At 37.9% G+C, this 18173-nt stretch overlaps 2 protein-coding genes across 3 annotated transcripts in view; one reads left to right on the top strand and one right to left on the bottom strand.

Annotated features, from left to right (window-relative positions):
• The window catches only part of LOC107716705 (transcription initiation factor TFIID subunit 4-like), a 42700-nt gene extending 28603 nt beyond the window's left edge, over positions 1–14097 (top strand). Inside the window, exon 14 of the mRNA XM_016523223.1 lies at positions 12502–14097. Coding sequence (XP_016378709.1) covers positions 12502–12675 — 174 coding nt within the window. The 3' untranslated portion in view covers positions 12676–14097. The remainder of the gene's footprint in view (positions 1–12501) is intronic.
• A 2735-nt stretch (positions 14098–16832) lies between these two features.
• The window catches only part of LOC107716706 (BTB/POZ domain-containing protein kctd15-like), a 15242-nt gene continuing 13901 nt past the window's right edge, over positions 16833–18173 (bottom strand). For both annotated transcript variants that reach the window (XM_016523224.1, XM_016523225.1), the window contains exon 5: positions 16833–17061. In XM_016523224.1, the coding sequence (XP_016378710.1) occupies positions 16903–17061 (159 nt within the window). In that variant the 3' untranslated portion in view covers positions 16833–16902. The remainder of the gene's footprint in view (positions 17062–18173) is intronic.

Consider the following 18173-nt stretch of genomic DNA (forward strand, 5'->3'; position numbering starts at 1 on the left):
ATCCGTGTAATAAGTTAAGTATGAATATACAATACATTATCCCTTAAATGTCAACCTTATAGTTTGAACGTTCGTTCGTCTTGGCTCAAAGTCACTTGCTGCGAACTTTTCTTCGCGGAAGCTTTGCGTTAAACAAGTGAGATAACGAAATATTTAATCTCTAATCAATATTTTTTGTCCAATTATTTGACCAGTTAGTTTTGGTATTGAGGTAAAAGTTACCTTGCATTCGCTATATAACAGTGGGTGGTGGTCACGAAGATGACTGAGCAAATTTAATGCGTTTCCCCCTTCTGCAGCGACTTTCTTCTTGCAAGATCGGCAGACAGGGTGACCGTTCTCGATTAAAAGGGTGACCGACTCTTGTAAAAGCCAAAATACGACCAGACCACCGATTTGGTACTCTTAGATGGCTGAAAAATCTCCGGAGCGCTGTCACTGCCTTCCGCCATTTCGTCTCGTGCAAAAAAAACAACAACAACAACAACACTGCATGCTGCTTCTGCGTCAGACGGATGCTGGCTGGTCAGGAGTTACCGCGACAGACCACCGATTTGGTCCTCTTAGATGGCTGAAAAATCTCCCGAGCGCTGTCACTGCCTTCCGCCATTTCGTCTCGTGCAAAAAAAACAACAACAACAACAACACTGCATGCTGCTTCTGCGTCAGACTGATGCTGGCTGGACAGGATTTACCGCGAGTTTTCAAAAGCGCGATAATCAAACACGGTTTTGATGATAATTAAATTTTAAACGGTAATACTAACCGTCAAGGGCATTTTATCGTGATTTATCGTGAAACCGGTAATCGTTCCATCCCTAATTTATTATAATTTTCCTAATTTTTACATTTAGGTTACATTTGCCGTCATCTAACACACTCCTAAAAGCTTGCATGAAATGAAGTTTCACGTGGTTTATTTTTGAAATGATCTTGTTTGTTTTTTTTTGTTTTTTTTTAATTCTTAAAATGTCTTAACTCAATCTTCTGGTGAAAACTACAGAAGAAACTTCTCTTTGGTGGCTAATAACAGACTTTTCTTATCATTTTGTCTGCTTAAACTCTGCCTTTTTTATAATCAACTGCATCTAACTCTCATTCAGATCAGCCTCCTCCAGTTCAACAACTGTTCGATAGAACCATGTCCCGACGCTAATTTTTTCCTTTTCTATACTCCGTTTCACTCAGATGTATGTTGCAATACTTTAGCAATTCAAAAAAGAAAAAAAAACAATCCTGAATTCACTTGTAGTATTAAAACAATTGATTTTAGATTTTTTTGTCTTAATTTTAGACAAAATTGTGTAGAATTCTAATGTTGGCCATTTATCAGTTCTCAGGAATAACATGGCAATGATCATCTGCTTATTAGACAGAATCTTAATATTGATGCATCCCTAGACGTAAATTACTACATAAGATAGTAAATATAGTGCACTGCGGTCTTGGTTTATGAGTCTCATGAGTCTTAAATCCTCTGGTGTCACTGTTAAACAGTGTTACTTTAAAGTGTTTTCATCATCATTATATTTGTACTGCCGATTATTTTCTCATCCGAATTTTTGAGGGATGCGCTGTCTCTCTCTGATCCTCCGCAAAAACGCCCCTGCTGTGTGCAGAGCTGCGGTTTAGGGCCACAGAAAAAGGACAGGGTGAAATAAATTTCAGCACCCTGCTGAGATGGCTTTGTTTGCCTCCTCTGGGGAGAGACACACACGGTTCGGCATGCTGCAACACGAAAAGCCGTTCTTGTGTTTCCATTAAAAATGAATGAAAATAAATGAAGTAAATAGTAATAGAATTTTAATATCGGCTTATTGGTATTGGCAGAAATGTAATATAATTGTATCCTTAATTGCATAATATCCAGAGCTCTTTTTCATAACAGGGACTGGTGCTGTTCAGATTATTTTATGTAGTCTTAAGCCAAGCAATAGCGTTTTATTTTTGCTAGAATTATTATGAAATTATTATGGGCTGAATGTCTTTGTTCTCAAATCTTTTTTGTGGTCTTGTTCTATTCAGATAAATAATTTTTCAGAATGTAAGTTTGTTAACATAAATCTAATAAATGTCTTTTCTCTTAATTGCTTTTCTCATTTAGACGTCTGTTCCTCAGGTTCCCATTAGGCTCCCATTTTCAGTCCCTACACGCCTTCACCTTGGCCTACACACATGCTTTATCTCTGTGGTTTGTTACCGTTGTGTAAAGTTATATCATTAATATAACATTTGCACAGATTCTCTTGTTTCCTGTGGCAGATTTTGCCGGTTGATTGGAGCTCCAGTGTTTTTTCATGCGTGGAGATGTGATGAGTATTGTGTGTGTGCTATCTATGGGTTATCTGCATGTGTTTTGACATGATAAGAAGGAGCATGAAGAGTCTGTTATCAGTTTGTAGGGGTTGCATGGAATAACGTAATGCCAAAAATTGCCTCTTTCTGACCTCAGGCTACCATTGCAAGAAGAGGAAGGTCTTTGTTAGTGGTTAGGGCTTTGTAAGAGTGATGATGAGTTCTATTTTTCTTAATTTTGTATTGATCAACTCCTGCTTTGACAGGCATTTTTTCATCCAATATATTAAGGGAGGTCAAATTGGGTTTATTTGTTCAACCCAGATAAATCCTGGTGTCAGACTGAAAAGGATTTTAAATTGGAGGGCTATTTGCAGTCTTGTTGCTTTCAGGTAACATTAGACTGAAGATATGTCAGAAATATTATCACTTTTTAAAAATTTTTGGAGCCAGATTTTGCAATGATATTCTTATTGTTTTATGCAATTAATAGTGATTTTATAACCGTAATTTATCCTCTAAATGTTTAATTGTCGATCTGAATATTACTGTTATGTTTCATTGTGGTAAATAAATGTAATGCTAACTTTTGTAATGCACAACATAATAGAACGCTTTGAAGTCAATGAACAAAACACAAGCAGTGTGTAGCACTCGATGGACTTACTGTAGTTTGTACAGGGAGTTGACAAAATGGAAAATCCCTTGCAGTATGTAGCTATGATCAAATGAAGAGCAGGGCCTCCAGAACATTTTCAGTTCTTCTTGGAATACTGTTATAAAACTCTTGAAGTGTGAGGAGTGGAATATTGCATCATTCTCCATCAGGAAAAGTGCCTTGAAGGATGAAGGAGATGTAATTTGCTATTCCTACTGTGTGCTTGAGAGCTTCACATGATGGTTCGATGATGCTCAGATTGGCAACTTGGTCAGTCTATAAATGCATTTGACCTTATCTTGGCTTCAAACATAACATCCAACTGTATACCTGTCTGGATGTAGGAGAAAAGAACAAACATGGCTCGTCAGAACATATTTCTTTTTTCCCATTGCTGGGGCTTTTTGTGTGTTGTTGCTTCAGTTTAAGCATCTTTTGTTGCCCTTTTGCAGTTACCAAATGGCAGCCCTACCATACGTTTCAGTTTTCATGACCGGTTCATGTTCAGCTTGCCTCAGACATGCCGATTTCAATTTTCAGTAACACAACGGCTTTACTTTTCCTACTTCCTGTTCTTTGTTTCCTGGATTTTGATCAGCTTGTTTGTATAGTCACTCTTAGCATAGCACCGTTTCGTCTTCTGTACCTGTTATGGCTAATGAAGGTTCTGTGGGGTGTTTGGTGAAACGAATAAGGTGCTCTACATTTAGTTCCAATAATAACATCACAATAGCCCTCAAAGAGGAATGTTTCCAGCCATCGACTCTTTTAGAATGCAAGTGCATGCTTTTTCGCTAGCTTATAATGATGCCCCTCTATTTTGCCCACATCAATGAAAAAGCATTCGGCTCCGTCAACAAAGTCAAGCCTTTGGCGCTTTTAAGATGCCCATCTCAGAAATTAATTACCTCCCTTGTTAATCTTCACTAATTAAAATGGTAAGTTTATTGGTTCATGATGGCCGTGGAAGAACAATACCAAGTTCCCTCCAACTGCAAGTTTTGTGAAAGTTGGCTTGAGTTACGCCAATCAGAACAAGGAGGCTTTTTGGATACATTGGTCTGATATAGCTGTTGACAAGAGTTTTCTACCTTCTTTTTTTCAGTAATTTCACATTTGTTTTGTTTGTTTTGTGAAGAAAGAAAACAGTTGGTCCAAGATTAGCTGCAGAGGTTGCCTACATGTAGACTAATCCATTAGTGTAGATAGGTTATTGGCTTCCTTTCTGCTGCTCAAATGGAAACCCATTAATGGAGGTAATGTGTGCCTCTGGCGAAGCCCACCGGCACGGATTCGGTGGAGGGTGCATCTCTCATGGAGCAAACACACACTGGTGTTTAGAAGACTAACAGTCTCCTGAACCAATGAGCCAAATATTTCTTTCACTGTCACTTTCTTGCTCTTGTTTTTTTTGCGTACATTTTTTATGCTTGTCCTTCTTTAACTCTTTTCTTTGTCTTTTACTCTATATAGCTCTCATACTTTCAACTGTTTTCTCTCTCTCTTTCGCTTTTTGCTTTCTCCTGGTGCTCTCTGGCTGACACTGGCTTGGGTACAGAGTCACATTGATCTGTGAAAAGTCCTTCAGGCAATCATGAAATATTAAATTCAAGTCGTACTCTACCACTTCTCTCCTTTCTCTCTCTCTCTCGTTTTCTCTCTCTATCGCTTTCCTTCCCGTTTCTCCGTGTTCTTCCTTGCATTTAGTTTATTCGCACTCCATTTCATCAGTTGGAACAAGTTACAACCTCGCGTAAGTCACACAGGCTGATATCTACCCATTTTTTAAGCATTAGCATCTAAACCTTAAATGTAAATCTTACTGGAGTTTATTAACCAAAGCACTCTGTCAATAGCGTTCGTTAGTTGATAATATAAGAATAAAAACAAAATGGCTGATTCTAGTTTGTGATTTCCTTTAAAAAATAATAATAATAATTAAAAAAAAAATATATATATATATATATATATTATATTGACAGTGGCCGTACATTTCCTCACTTATTAAAAACAATACAAATAATAATAATTATTATTATTTTACATTTACTGTGGGGCTTTCCGCAGCTGTTTACATCAAGGTTGTCCACTATGTAGCATAATTTGTATGGATTGTGAGTGTTGATTATTTCTTTGTACATTATGGTTGTGAATTTCTTCATATGCCATTTAGATTTGTATTGTATTAAATTGCATTTAAGGAAAAAGTGTGCAGATCTCTATCTGTTGATAGCTTAAAGAGTAAAAAGAGCTGTGGGTCTCGATGGTTATATACATCGTGGTCTTGGATCTCCTGCGTTTACCTTTTTACATTTATGTTTTTCTTTTTCCCCCACTCCCAGAGATCTCTGGTTGGTTGTGTAAATAATCTGTTTCATATTACAGCAATGACCCTCTGTGTATGTAGAAGCCGGAGGGGTATTTGCACCATCTTGGCTTACCCTCCTGATTCCCTCAAGCTGTTCAGCTACCATTACAGCAGCTCATACTATTGCCGTTTATACATTGTGTTTATTCTGGATTGAAGCACAGAAGGAATGCTTTTTGCTATTCGTACTGTAACAGCAACGTTATGTATGCCTATATTAAGTCCATTCCATTAATAAACAAAATGTCGTCATATCATCTAATTTTGAGAGTTATACAAGACACAAAATCAGTAGTATTGCAGACATTCACCACCCCGTCCACTTTAAAAGAACATTTTTTGTACTCCAAACTGTGTTTTAAAGACCATTGTGATACAATCTTTGTTGAACTACTTCGTGTTTGTATAGCATCACCCTCGAGCTTAATGTGTACCTTGTAGCCATGTAAGCTGTTGACAAGTGTTGTTGTTTTTTTTATACAGGCAAGGCAACACAATGTGGGAGAGCTGTTTGAATTGCAGGCAGATGTAGGCAGAATGTTGGTTCTCCCGCAAGTGCTGCCGGAAGCAAAATATTCTTTGTGCTGAGAGAGTGAAAGAGGGCAAGAAAGGGATATGCTGATTCTAAAACGTGTGCAGAATAGTTGTGAATCTGCAGCATGGATATTTACCACACAAATTCGACAGACTTACGTTGCCAGGGTGTCAAATTAGACACTTAAATTATGCTTAATCCTGAAAAAATCTGAGTTGGAGAGGTCTGTAGGAGATGAATTACAGTATGTGGCATCTTCTGACATCCTCTGACTGAGTGTTTGGCATACATGCTGCACTTTTGCATTGCATTCAAAATTTTCCTAGTGGTTTCTGAGGCTGATTTATTCTGAATTGGTGTTCATTGTATATTTCATGGTTATTAGCAATGATCATAGCAGGTTTGAAAACTTCTTGCATTGATATGAAAATGATAGATGCCTGGTCCATTGACCAAAATGTGTGCTGTATCTAGGGACTGGAGACTTGAGGTGGGTTCTTTTAATTGGTAATGTGGTAAGCTACCACCAAGAACACCCTAGAAACACCACAGCAACCACCAGAATACCCTAGCAACCACATAACATGGTAAAAATCACCCTGAACAGATAGCATGTTTTATATGGTTGTTAGAAGTATTTTAGGTCATTTTAGCTTTTAGTTATGTGTTTTTTAGGGGCTTTCTGTTTATTTGGATATTTTTTAGCAACCACACAGCACTGTGCTAAAAAAACAACAACAGCCAGGACACCCTAGCAACTGCATAGCTACTTGATAAAACCACTCAAAACACCCAAGAAAGGTCATAGCAACCACCCAGAATATCAGTTATCTTCAGAGAATCTTTTTTTTTCTGCTTTTTAGATTCATCAGTGGTTGTAAAAGTATTCTTTTACTGAAGGTTGAGGAAAAACAGCCTATCTGAAAAGTATTTGTTGGCATTTTGGGTTCAGGGTTGATTTAAAGGGGTGGTTCACTGTTTTTTTTTTTCTAGGCTTGATTGTGTTTATGGGGTGCAGTCTAACATGTGTTAATGCTTCGTTAAAAAAAAAAAACTCATTATTTTTCACATAATTTACCTTTATTCCACACCGCTCTGTCCCTCCTCTGAGAAAAGGGCTGATCTTTTCCTGTTTTTATGAAGCCGCACCCTCAGAAATAGTCGATGGGCTCTGATTGGTTAGCTAGCCCAGTGTGTCACGAACCCAGGAAGTAACTCTTTGTAGTCCCTACCAGACATTTTTGTAGGCATTAAACCAGCAGAATTTTAAAAGACGATATCTCCATTTGCATTGAACTTTCAGCTTGGTAACTTTGCAGATATTGTTTATGCTCAAACAGCAACTTTACACCCTAACTAACATTAAAAAAGTGAAATCGCAATCAACCACCCCTTTAAGGGTTTGTGGTAGTATCTTCATCAGTTGGACTAGCATGCATACATTATGGTATATTTTGTTGTGTCTGTAGTTAATTATGTGGTGAGGTAATGATGGAACACCACAAAGCCTCATATGCTTGTGTTTTGGTTGGGGCCGCAGGCCTGGATTTTATCCCAGCTCTACCCCTCAGCTCCTCAACTTTACTGGAGGCAAAGGAACTGCAGCTTTGCCACTATGTCTCTAATTAGAAAATCCCCTTCCCCAAAGCAAGACTTTTTAATTGTGTAGTGTCAACTAGTTTACAGATTTAATCCATGGTTAATACATACTGAACCACAATCTGGGATTGTGTTGTAAATGGGCTGGAAAAATGGCCACAGTCTTATACTCATGTTGTTATTTTAGACAGTAGCTTTCATAGTACCATCTTACACTTTTTGCAGAAATGGCATAGAAGAACTATTGTGGGTTCCACAAATAATCTTTCAGTGAAAAGTTCTTAAAAGAAAATTTTTTTTCTTTGTGTAAAGAACATTTTAATTATCTAAAGAACCATTATCTGCTACAAAGGACCATTTGTGCAGTGGAAAGATTCCATGGATGCTAAAGGTTCTTCATGGAACCATCCATGCCAATAAAGAACCTTTATTTTTAAAAATGTATGTGACCACAACTCTGGATCTTCTTTAAAGAACCATGAAGATGTTGTGGTTGAAGCGGTCTGTTTTGAAACCCAGCCATATGTCTCATAGTTTTATAATTGCACAAGGTTAGATGGTCCTGGATCAAAGTAAAAGGCCACCATCAAAAAGCTGGCTAGTATAGGGTTAAAGTGAAGTAGAGCAGGGTTGCATAGCCCAGGGCGGCAGTTCTGCAGAGACTGGGCTGTGTTCGTGCAGAGGCAAGGCGAGTCATTTCCCCAAACGCTGGAGACACACAGCACCCTCAGGCACTCTCTAACCTTTAGAGGCCAGAAGTGCTCACAGTCGTTTGGAGGAATAAGGTGGAGTAATAAGGTTTTTTCCCTCTCCATTTTGTCTGGAGAGGGTTTTCTGTGTGGTGGTTTGGTCACTTTGAGTTGAAGGGCTTCTCAATTCTAGGGTAGCTTTGGAGCGGTGCTGCTTCTCACATATCCCGTGCTTGTTTTGAAGATTTTAAGACATTTACGTCTGGTTGAAGGATACGTTTCATGCCGTTCTGCTTATTTCATGGCTTTCAGAAACCTACAGATACTTACATAAAGTGTAATCTCTTCAGGGTTTGGAGTCAGTTCCTCTGGAGGTGTTTGCTGTCCTACACACAGTGAACACACGCAAACACAACTCAAGGGTTAACAACACACTTTAACCCTAATGACACTCGAAAAGATAGCTTGTGCACCCTACACATTCCACTCCACAGCTAATGTGGTTTAAAAAAATAAATTTCTCTCAGCGCCTGGGGCACGTTCATGCTCACATCTGTAATATATTCATCCATATCTTTACACATTTATGCAGGCTTAACAAGCTCCATCTCTAACGCACCACTAGGATAGTGGCAAAATGCCCTGAGCGTGTTCACCCACACATGCTAACTGTGAAACGCAGTCTTCCTGTACTGCAGTGTCGAGTTGAGCAAGTAGAACGGTCTCTTACTAAAGACTAGAGTTTAGCTGGTTGCATATTGGAGTTTTACTTTTGAAAATTAATTATTTTACTGATAATGACTGTTTTGCTTTTTGTTAATATTTTATTATGGGTCAATGATAAATAAAATAAAAAAAAGGCTTTATAAAAATTTAGTTTTTAAAGCAGGTTGCAAGTTCTTAGAAATGTACTGTGTATTCATTATAGTTTCAATTTAATGACTCATAATATGTCATGTGGTGTAACCATCACGTAAAAAGTAGTTTTCTTGAATACATGTGAATGTATTCAATATCTTAATCTTCTTAATATCTTAATTATTTTTAGTTTAAGTGTTTTTAAAGATAAAAGGTATGTTTTGCAAATGTCATGAATTATTCATTTATAAATATCATTTTGGTTTTTGGGGAGTCACACCACAACATTTTACAACCTGATTTAACCTTGCCTTGTAATAAAAAGATCAAATTATCTGATATTTTATTTTATTTTAATAGTTTCAGTTTATTTTAGTTTTTTGTAATTTTATTTTAGTTTTTGTTTACATGTTTGGCTTTAATTTATTTCAGTTTTAGTAATTTTAGTACTTAAAAAAGAAAATGAGAAATTTTTCCTTAGCAACTAACTTTCATCTAATATTTTTTAATATTATTTATTTTTAATAGTTTTAATTAACAATAACAACATTGGTTTGGTTGCACTACATGCCTAGTAGATTTTCTTTCACAAATTTCATTTTAAATGTCTTTTTTCTTTATTGTAATATTAGGACCTTTTTACCACCCTGACATTTTTTTTTATTCATGCACGTTAAAAAAAATATCAAATTAATTTTAATTAAGAATGACAAAACATTTTTATTATAGAAGAGGTGTACTTGAGTCATTGCATATATTAATTCCATTTCGAAGAACTTGTAATATTGAAAATATGAGCTTCATGTCATTGACCCATTTATTTGAAATAACTAAATGCAGCGGGTCTGTTTTTAAGACATCATTCATAAGTGTTTGTTGTTTTGACGTTTTGTTGACTATTGCGTGGCATTGCATCGGATGTGAAATCACTAGCTTATGTTTTTTGTCTCCGCACACATACGGCATCCAATGCTCTGCATTGATTTCAGGTTTATTTAAGTGTGTGCAATATGTAACCAGAGGCTTACTATCACTTGATCACTTGTACTAAACTTCCTGGAACGGCCTCTTCTGGGTGTGGCTATGAGTGAAAATTTTGGCATTAATCTCTGATTTCAGTTTTGCATTTCGTTCCTCCCTTAAAGTGCTCCTGACAATTTTCAAATAATGGCTTAACATTAACAACGTACAAGGCCACGCACCAACCTGCCCACGTATACTTGTTATGAGCTTTGCCAGCCCTGGGTGTGTGTGAGAGTCGGAATCATCCAGGGTGTGTAAGAGCATGTATGAGGGTGATATAGATCCCACAAAGCTGCAGGTTGTTTCTGTAGGGTGTGGTGTGTGTTTTGTGCCCGGAGGCCGTCTTACACCTTCTCATGTATTAGTATTCAGTGAAGGCTGGAGACCCTAACCTCATTCCAGCCGACTGATGTCACGCTATAGACCCCCTGTACGGCTGATGAATACGATACACATGCCATCTGCCTCCCTCCTCCTGTAAATTAGATGGAAGGTTTTTTCCCTCGAGGTGGACTGTGTAAATAATCTTAATGTGGCGACGGCTGGTTGTGAGCCCTCCGTTTCATTGTCTTGACTTGTAATATATAAGTGTAGATTTATTTTAATGGTCTGATCTCACTCTTTCGCACACTCATTTGTTGGAGTGGAGTCTGAAGATGAAGTGCTTTGAGATACTGTAGTTGAGATCAAAAGTCTGCTGCCCGGGGCGTGAGGTGTGGTTCTCTAGCCTTCAGCTGAGAACAGATGATCACATGTTGTGCAGGTGTGCTGACAAACACACAAAAGCACAAAACCAGAGGATCTTTGACGACTGCTAGGAATTAATAGCAAAAATGCTCACATTATGGAATCAAACCAAAGTTGGGCTGGCTTGTCTCAGATTAAGGTAGCACAAAGACTTCTCATTTGTTTGTTGCTTTAATTTTGGGTGATATTAATTATTTTTTTATTTTTTTTTAAAGCTAAAACTATGTGAACCTAAATTATCTAAAAATTAACCTTTTTACTATTTTAAATTTACACAAAAAAATCTGACCTAATCAAAACTTTGAGAAGAATAATTTAAAAAAGAAATAAAAAATTGTTACAATTTTACAATGGGCGTAGAAAAGAATCACCCCTCTTTAAAATAATCACATTTTGTTGCTTTGCAGCCTGAAATGAAGACGGACACAGTTTTTGTTTTATCCAGCTGTATTTACTCAGTGCAGCTTATAACATCCACGTGAAAGATATAACACCAACATATCAGAAAAAAATAAAAAACAAAGGATGACCCCCTTGTGTCAGTATTTTGCTGAACCACCTTTTGCTTTAATTACAGCCTTTAGTCTGTTGGGATTTGTCTCTGTCTCTACTAACTTTGCACATCTAGACTTTGCAATATCCTTGCAGAACTGCTCAAGTTTAGTTAAATTTGACTAGGCCATGCTAGGACATTCACCTTTTTCTCCTTCAACCACTGTGTGCTCAGTTTTGCTGTGTGCTTTGGCTCATTGTCATGTTGAAAGGAAAACCTTCTTCCCATTGACAATTTTGTGGCAGAGGGCAGCAGATTTTACTCAAGAATTATTTCCATGTTTCCTTCTATCCTGACAAGTGCTCCAGTCCCTGCTGCAGAGAAACAATAACAGGATATGACCACCTCCATGCTTTACTGGAGGAATGCTGTTATTTGGATGGTGAGCTGGATTGGATTTATTGTTTGGTGTTGAGGCCAAATAATTAAGTTTTAATCTCATCTGCCTCAGAATCTTCAAGGTGTGTTTTGGCAAAGCTCACTCGTGACTGCATGTGGCCTTTCTTGAGGAGTGTCTTTTTTCTTGCAACCCTCCTATACAAGCCACATTTGTGGAGAATTTGTGATATTGTTGTCACATGCACACAATGACCACTCTTTGTCATAAATTCCTGCAGCTGCTTCAGAGTTGCTGTAGGCCTCTTGGTCGCCTCTCTGAGCAGTTTCCTCCTGGCTCTTTCATCCAGTTTGGAGCGATGTCCTGATCCAGGGAGGATCTGTGTTTTACCAAATACCTTCCACTTCTTAATAATAGACTTCACTGTGCTTCTAGGCCTTTGAATTTTTTTTTATCCGTCTCCTGACTTGTGTGCCTGTCCACAACTTTAACCCAGAGATCTTTTGACAGTGCCTTGCCACCCATAGAAGAAAACCAAAGATAATTTAATGCTATAAGCCATGACATGTAAAAATTAGTAACATTTATTAATATTAAGGGTTTTTTTTCCAAATAATTCAGCATGTTTGTATAACTGTAGGTGGTTTAAGGTTAAATAAAATAAAAATCATATTACAAATATAAAATAAAATATAAAATAAAAGTGATTTGACAGCCTACTAAATGTAGCAACCGTTTATCATCAATCACAGCCTTGGTAAACGTTTATCAACCTGTCATGTCAAAAATGAGTGAAAAACGACAATGACCTAATGAATTCTTTCCTTATTCCCTTTCAGTTTCCTGCAGGCTCCTCCGGATCAGCGACTGCTTCTACCTCATCCTCCACATCGTCAGTCCGGCAGACCCGGCAGCGCGTCACCCGGGTCAACCTCAGGGACTTGATCTTCTGCTTGGAGCAGGAGCGAACCACAGCCAGGTCCATGCTGCTCTACAAGGCCCTTCTGAAGTAGCACTGATCCAGTGAGATGGATGAGATCATCCACGCTAATGGTACTCCACCTGCTTGACTCTCAGTAATATGTTCAAGTCTTCCTCTCCTTCTCCGCATTCATCTCCGGTTTGTGCCTTCAGACTCACCTGTGGCATGAACTCTTTGTTCAGTATGAGCGCGTTGTTGTAAATCTTCTAAACGTAGGCATTCTGGAGATGAGAAGGTTCTGGAAAAGCCCAAAAGGCGGCGGCTGTGGACACCATGTGATTTTCCCCTCTGAGTCACCCTTTTATGGTTTTATTTCCCCCTTGTTTTGGATTAATGAGCCATCATTTTGAGCAATGTTGATCGTTTTATTCATTAACTTGAACTCGGACTGGTTTTACGTTTCAGGATAGAGATTGAGATTTGTTTTATATAAATAGCGGATGGACTTGTTTTTAACTGAAAGCCTCATTTGCAATAGAGACACTGGAAATGTGAATGCAAAGTTCCTGGTTTTAGAGGTCTAACGAGTCGGGAGTATTTTTAGTAACTTATAAGTAGCACATCTTCAAGTCTCTAAGGATGTTTTTTTTTTTGTTACTGATTTCTGCAAAATGAAGAAACTCTGTGTTGTAAAACACTGACTGTCTTTCATCCTATTGGATGGTCTTTTGAAATTCAGTGACAGTTTTGTCTCGCACACTCAGTGTGGGGTTATAGGGGTGTACAGTTTCACTAGTGTCTGTGTTGAAGTATACTGTGAAATGGTGCCTTATGTGGCCCTCCTGGGGCACCATTGTTTTTAATCAAATCCAAGGCACGGAATTATCTAATATGCTAATACTAATATGCATCGCTTCACCAACGATTCTAGAGCAGGATCTCTCGTAACTTATTTGTGGAGAAATGGCAGGTTGTATGTGCTGTTAATTTGACCATTTAAAAAAAACAAAAAAAACATTCAAAATGGGGTGGCTTTGACGGACTGCAGTAATTATTTTAAAATACTGTCGCATTTTGTATCATGTACTTTTGTGTTTGAAATTCAAGTTCACTATCAATTTAGTATCTGTCATCGGGCATTATTTTATGTCTCAAATACCGAATATTTGTATACTGCCCTTTATGACATGCAGTAGGAAGAGGACATGTTTGACATTTACATTTTGGCGTTGTACAGATGTATGTTGGGAGACGGTCAGCGGTCATGTCGTGCAATGATTCCTTTGAGATCTGAGGCAAATCTTTTTCCATCTCTCAGATTGCTTTTAATTCGTATTGTTTGTACTGGCATTTGGACAAACAGTATTGTTGATCAAGGGATTGTCTTTTGTCTAAAAAAAACATATCTATTAGAATTTCTATTTTTGCTAAATTTAACAATTTTTTAATGTTTGGTTGGTTTGGAAAAAAGTGCTCATCTCTATTAAATTTGTACTTTTGTAAAAGAATAAAGTTCCTAATTATATTCTGTCTAAGACTTTCTTTGATGTTGTTTTGCCCTAATATGTCAAACATGGAATCAAAATTGTTAACTTAAATGAACTTTCATACTGTGAAAAAACAACCAAAAAAATAAATAAATCTTAATCTTTTCATCAAAATGCTTTTTTTTTTTTGTTTTGTTTTTTGGCTGATGTCAATTAGGCCACACAGGCTGTTGGTAACGTTAATCATAATACATCCTTACATCCTATAATTTTGCCTATAGTTAATGTGGTAATATAATGCTAATGTTAACATAACCATCAAGTAAAGCAGTGATCCTCAAATCTGGTCGCGAGATCCACTTTCCTGCAGAGTTTAGCTCTAACCCTAATGAAACACACCTGAGTTTGCTAATCAATGCCTTCCGGATCATTAGAAAATCACAGGTATAGTGGTTTGATTAGGGTTGGAGCTAAACTCTGCAGGAAAGTGGATCCCGCGAGCCAGATTTGAGGATCACTGAAGTAAAGGATCAAATAAATGTGCCCTGATTCCTGGGGCCTTTTTTTTTTTTTTCACAGTTGACTGAAAACTCATTCAGGTGAAACTCTATTCTGGTATTTACTGCCCACATTTCATGATTCAATTTCTGATTAAAAACGTCAAGTCCTGTCCTACTTTTTCTTTTCTTTCTTTTTAAAAAATTTTTTTTGTAGTTCAATATTTTGTTCAGAAAATTAACCGTCATTGATCTATTGTGAACTATTCATCCATGTGTTTCATGTTCAAAATGTCATTTTAATCAAAATGTCAATCGTATGTTGAAATGGCATGCTTCTTTCTGCTGACATGTGCCATACTTCTCCAATCATTCACTCTACTGAAACTCCGCCCGTTTCTCACAATAGACTGCAAGTTTACATTTAGATCTGCCTTCATCCAATCAACAACCAACTGATAAATTTTTTTGATTTTCTATTCCGATATTCCATTTCACACTGAGTTTTTGACTTACCCTGACCATGTTCATGCTGTTTACTTTAAATATGTTCCCTGTCATTTGTATCAGGTTTTTCCGACACATTCGCATGCTGCCAGTGGTTTAAAATAGGGAAAACTCCAACAATTTATTAAAAGTTTATCAACACCGATTACAAAAAGAATGTGACAATTCAAATAAACACATGCCTGACATACCACTATAATTCATATCAATAATGATCCATTACAAAAAAATGTTTTATTTAAATATACATTTGGACCATACTGCAATATACATCTTGACACAACATCCATTAGAGCAGTATTTAAATTAAGATTTATGTAATGTTCGACATGGCTTCTTTAATCGTCTTTTTAATGTTCTTGTCCTTGAAACCGAAAACCAAACGGCAGTTGCAGAGCAGCGAGATGACGAGTTGCATTCAGGGGGACCTGCTAAGCGTCCATGAGCCTTTATGTACAATGTACAACAAATCAAGGAATTCTGAATACGTAGCATAAAAGAAATGCTGGCCAGTAAAGACAACACTTAGCATAACAACCTTCCTTTTGAAATAGCGAGGCAAATAACTTGGAAATAATAATGTGCGTTTTTACAACACATTATGCAATTCAGTCTGTTTACCAGCCACCAAGTTAACCTTTCAAGTTTATTCTCCCTCAGTCTTTCTCCGAGTGGCTCTGATTGCGATGTTTTGCTAAGGGAGAGTGAGTAAAAGGGATTGTGGGAAAGTGACCTTAACTCCTGGAGAAGAAGTCTGACCCGTAGCCCCTCCGTCTCCAGGCCTTAAGGGGCACAGTAATTCCCCTCTTCTACAGCGGTCCGAGCAGCGGCCCCTGTTCTGCTGTATTCATTAACAATCTGACTAATTTTTTCCAAAGGTGCCTTCATCAAACAAGATGTTATTTTGGACACACAGGGCATTGAATCTACAAAAGATCTTTACTTTTTAACCGTTTACTCAAAGCAATTATGTATAATGAACGTTCCGAAGCAACTAGTTTTGAAGAAAACGGGCACCCGAAAGAAAGTGGAGGATTTAGCAATGCCATCTGAAAAGCTCTCCCACACGAGTCCAGGTTTCCCTTTAGACATGCTCAAACAAAAATCCTCTCTGCCCAGCGCTGAATGCATTACCAGACCGTCTGCTTTAGCCGCCATGTAGCCTCAAGTCAAAGCGTCAGTGTGGCCAACTCCAGACCGCACTTACAACCAAATGACTTCTGAGAACTGCTCTCGTATCCTTCATGTAGCGAGACAACAGCAATAAACCTGTAGGTCATAAAAGAACTGATTTACATAGATGAGACTGGAAAATGAGAACATTAGATATCTAGATTAAAAATGGATCAGAGGACAGACTTTGTATTTTGTGGTTAATTTCGCCCGGGAGCTTGGAGATCAGACTGCTGCATCATTTAGAAGTGTTCTAGCCGGAAGGTGCGCTCGCCATGAACGCAACTTCCTTGTAGAGTCCCTCTTTTTTCGCACATACAATGGCGAACTTATGATATGGATCTGTACTGTGGAAATATAGATCAGTGAATGCATTTTTCATGACTCGAGCCAAAGAAATGGCTAAAAAGTTCAACTGGAGGTCAATAGCTGAAAAGCCATCCTGTGACTCGTTTGGGTTTGTAAAGCATCTTTTGGGGCAGATTTGGGGTCGTTGATGAAATTACTCATACATTTACTAAGATTTCAGTCCTCTTGGAGTCCGAAGAGTTGAAGCAAACTCTTCTTGCAAATTAAGTCTTCTATTTGTCTACTGGCTTTTTTTTTTTGCTTTTGACAGCAGACTGAGGTGTTTGTGGTTGGCGCAAGAGCCGGCTAGTCCAGAGGCTCCTGTTTTATCCTGATGGGTGTGTGGCTGGTCTGACACCGTCTGTCTTCCCGACTCAGGATGTATTCGCTGAACTGGGAGGAGTCCACACCCCCGCCACACGACGCCACCATGCTGAAGCCTTTCTGGAACAGTCTCTCCAGAACCTAGGAGAAACCAGGGACATTTTTAGTATATTGTTGTAATATAAGAAACTCAGTACTTCGTATAGTTGAATTAGTACACCAACAATCTCTCCAGAACCTAGGAGAAACCAGGGCCATTTTTGAGTATTTTGAAAAGTTTTCCACACAATATGAGAACCTCAGTATCAGTACTACACCTAATTCTGACAAGACATCACCATACCGAACCCTTTTGAAACAGTCCCTACAGGACCAAGGAGAAACCAGGGACAATGAGTTTTTAAATTTATGCTGCTCTATAAGCAATTCATATAGTTGCATCGACAGATACAATGCTGAACCCTTTAAGAAAAAGTCTCTTCAGGACCTAAATGAGACCAGGGGATTTTTCTAGTATTTCGAGATGAAGCTTTCCATAAAATAAATGAACTAAACTCCTATTTATGGATCTATATTAGCACTTCACATAAATAAATCAAGACGGCTCCAGACTGAACCCATTTGCAACATTCTCTCCTGGACCTAGATGAAACCAGGGGAGTTTTTTAGTACTTTGAGCTTAAGCTTTCCATAAAATAAACTCCTATCTGTGCTACTCGTGTCAGCACTTCAAATAAGTTCGCATAATTGCATCAAGACGACACCTTTTGCAACAGTCTCTCTGGGACCTAAGAGAAACCAGGGGACAGTTTTTCTCAGCATTTCAGTTCAAGTTCTCCATTGAATATGAGAAATTCAGTATGATTTTTGCCACTCTGTCAGAGCTTCATAGTTGCATCAAGACAAATTCCATGTTAAAAACTTGCTCCAGGACAAACCAGGGGCATTTTTATTATTTAGAGAAGTTCTTTGTTAAAGGTGCAGTAAGCGATTTCTGAGAAATGCTGCTGATATTTAAAATCACCAAAACAAACACACCCCTCAGGGCTCTACAGTGCGACCAAACTACTGCGTGCGACTATGAAAAAATATTTAGGAGCACCAGTGCGACTGACCAGATCTTCATCATATTTGTGATTGTGATCACTGAGGGGAGCTTCAAAGGTTTCTACGTGTTTTTGCAGCGTTGAGTAATGTATCACAGACATATCTCACGAATCCTTTCATAAGCAAAGTGTAGACGGTGTAAATAA

Source organism: Sinocyclocheilus rhinocerous, unplaced genomic scaffold (genome assembly GCF_001515625.1).
Source record: "Sinocyclocheilus rhinocerous isolate Xijiao unplaced genomic scaffold, SAMN03320098_v1.1 scaffold1201, whole genome shotgun sequence".
Classification (NCBI taxonomy): Eukaryota; Metazoa; Chordata; class Actinopteri; order Cypriniformes; family Cyprinidae; genus Sinocyclocheilus; species Sinocyclocheilus rhinocerous.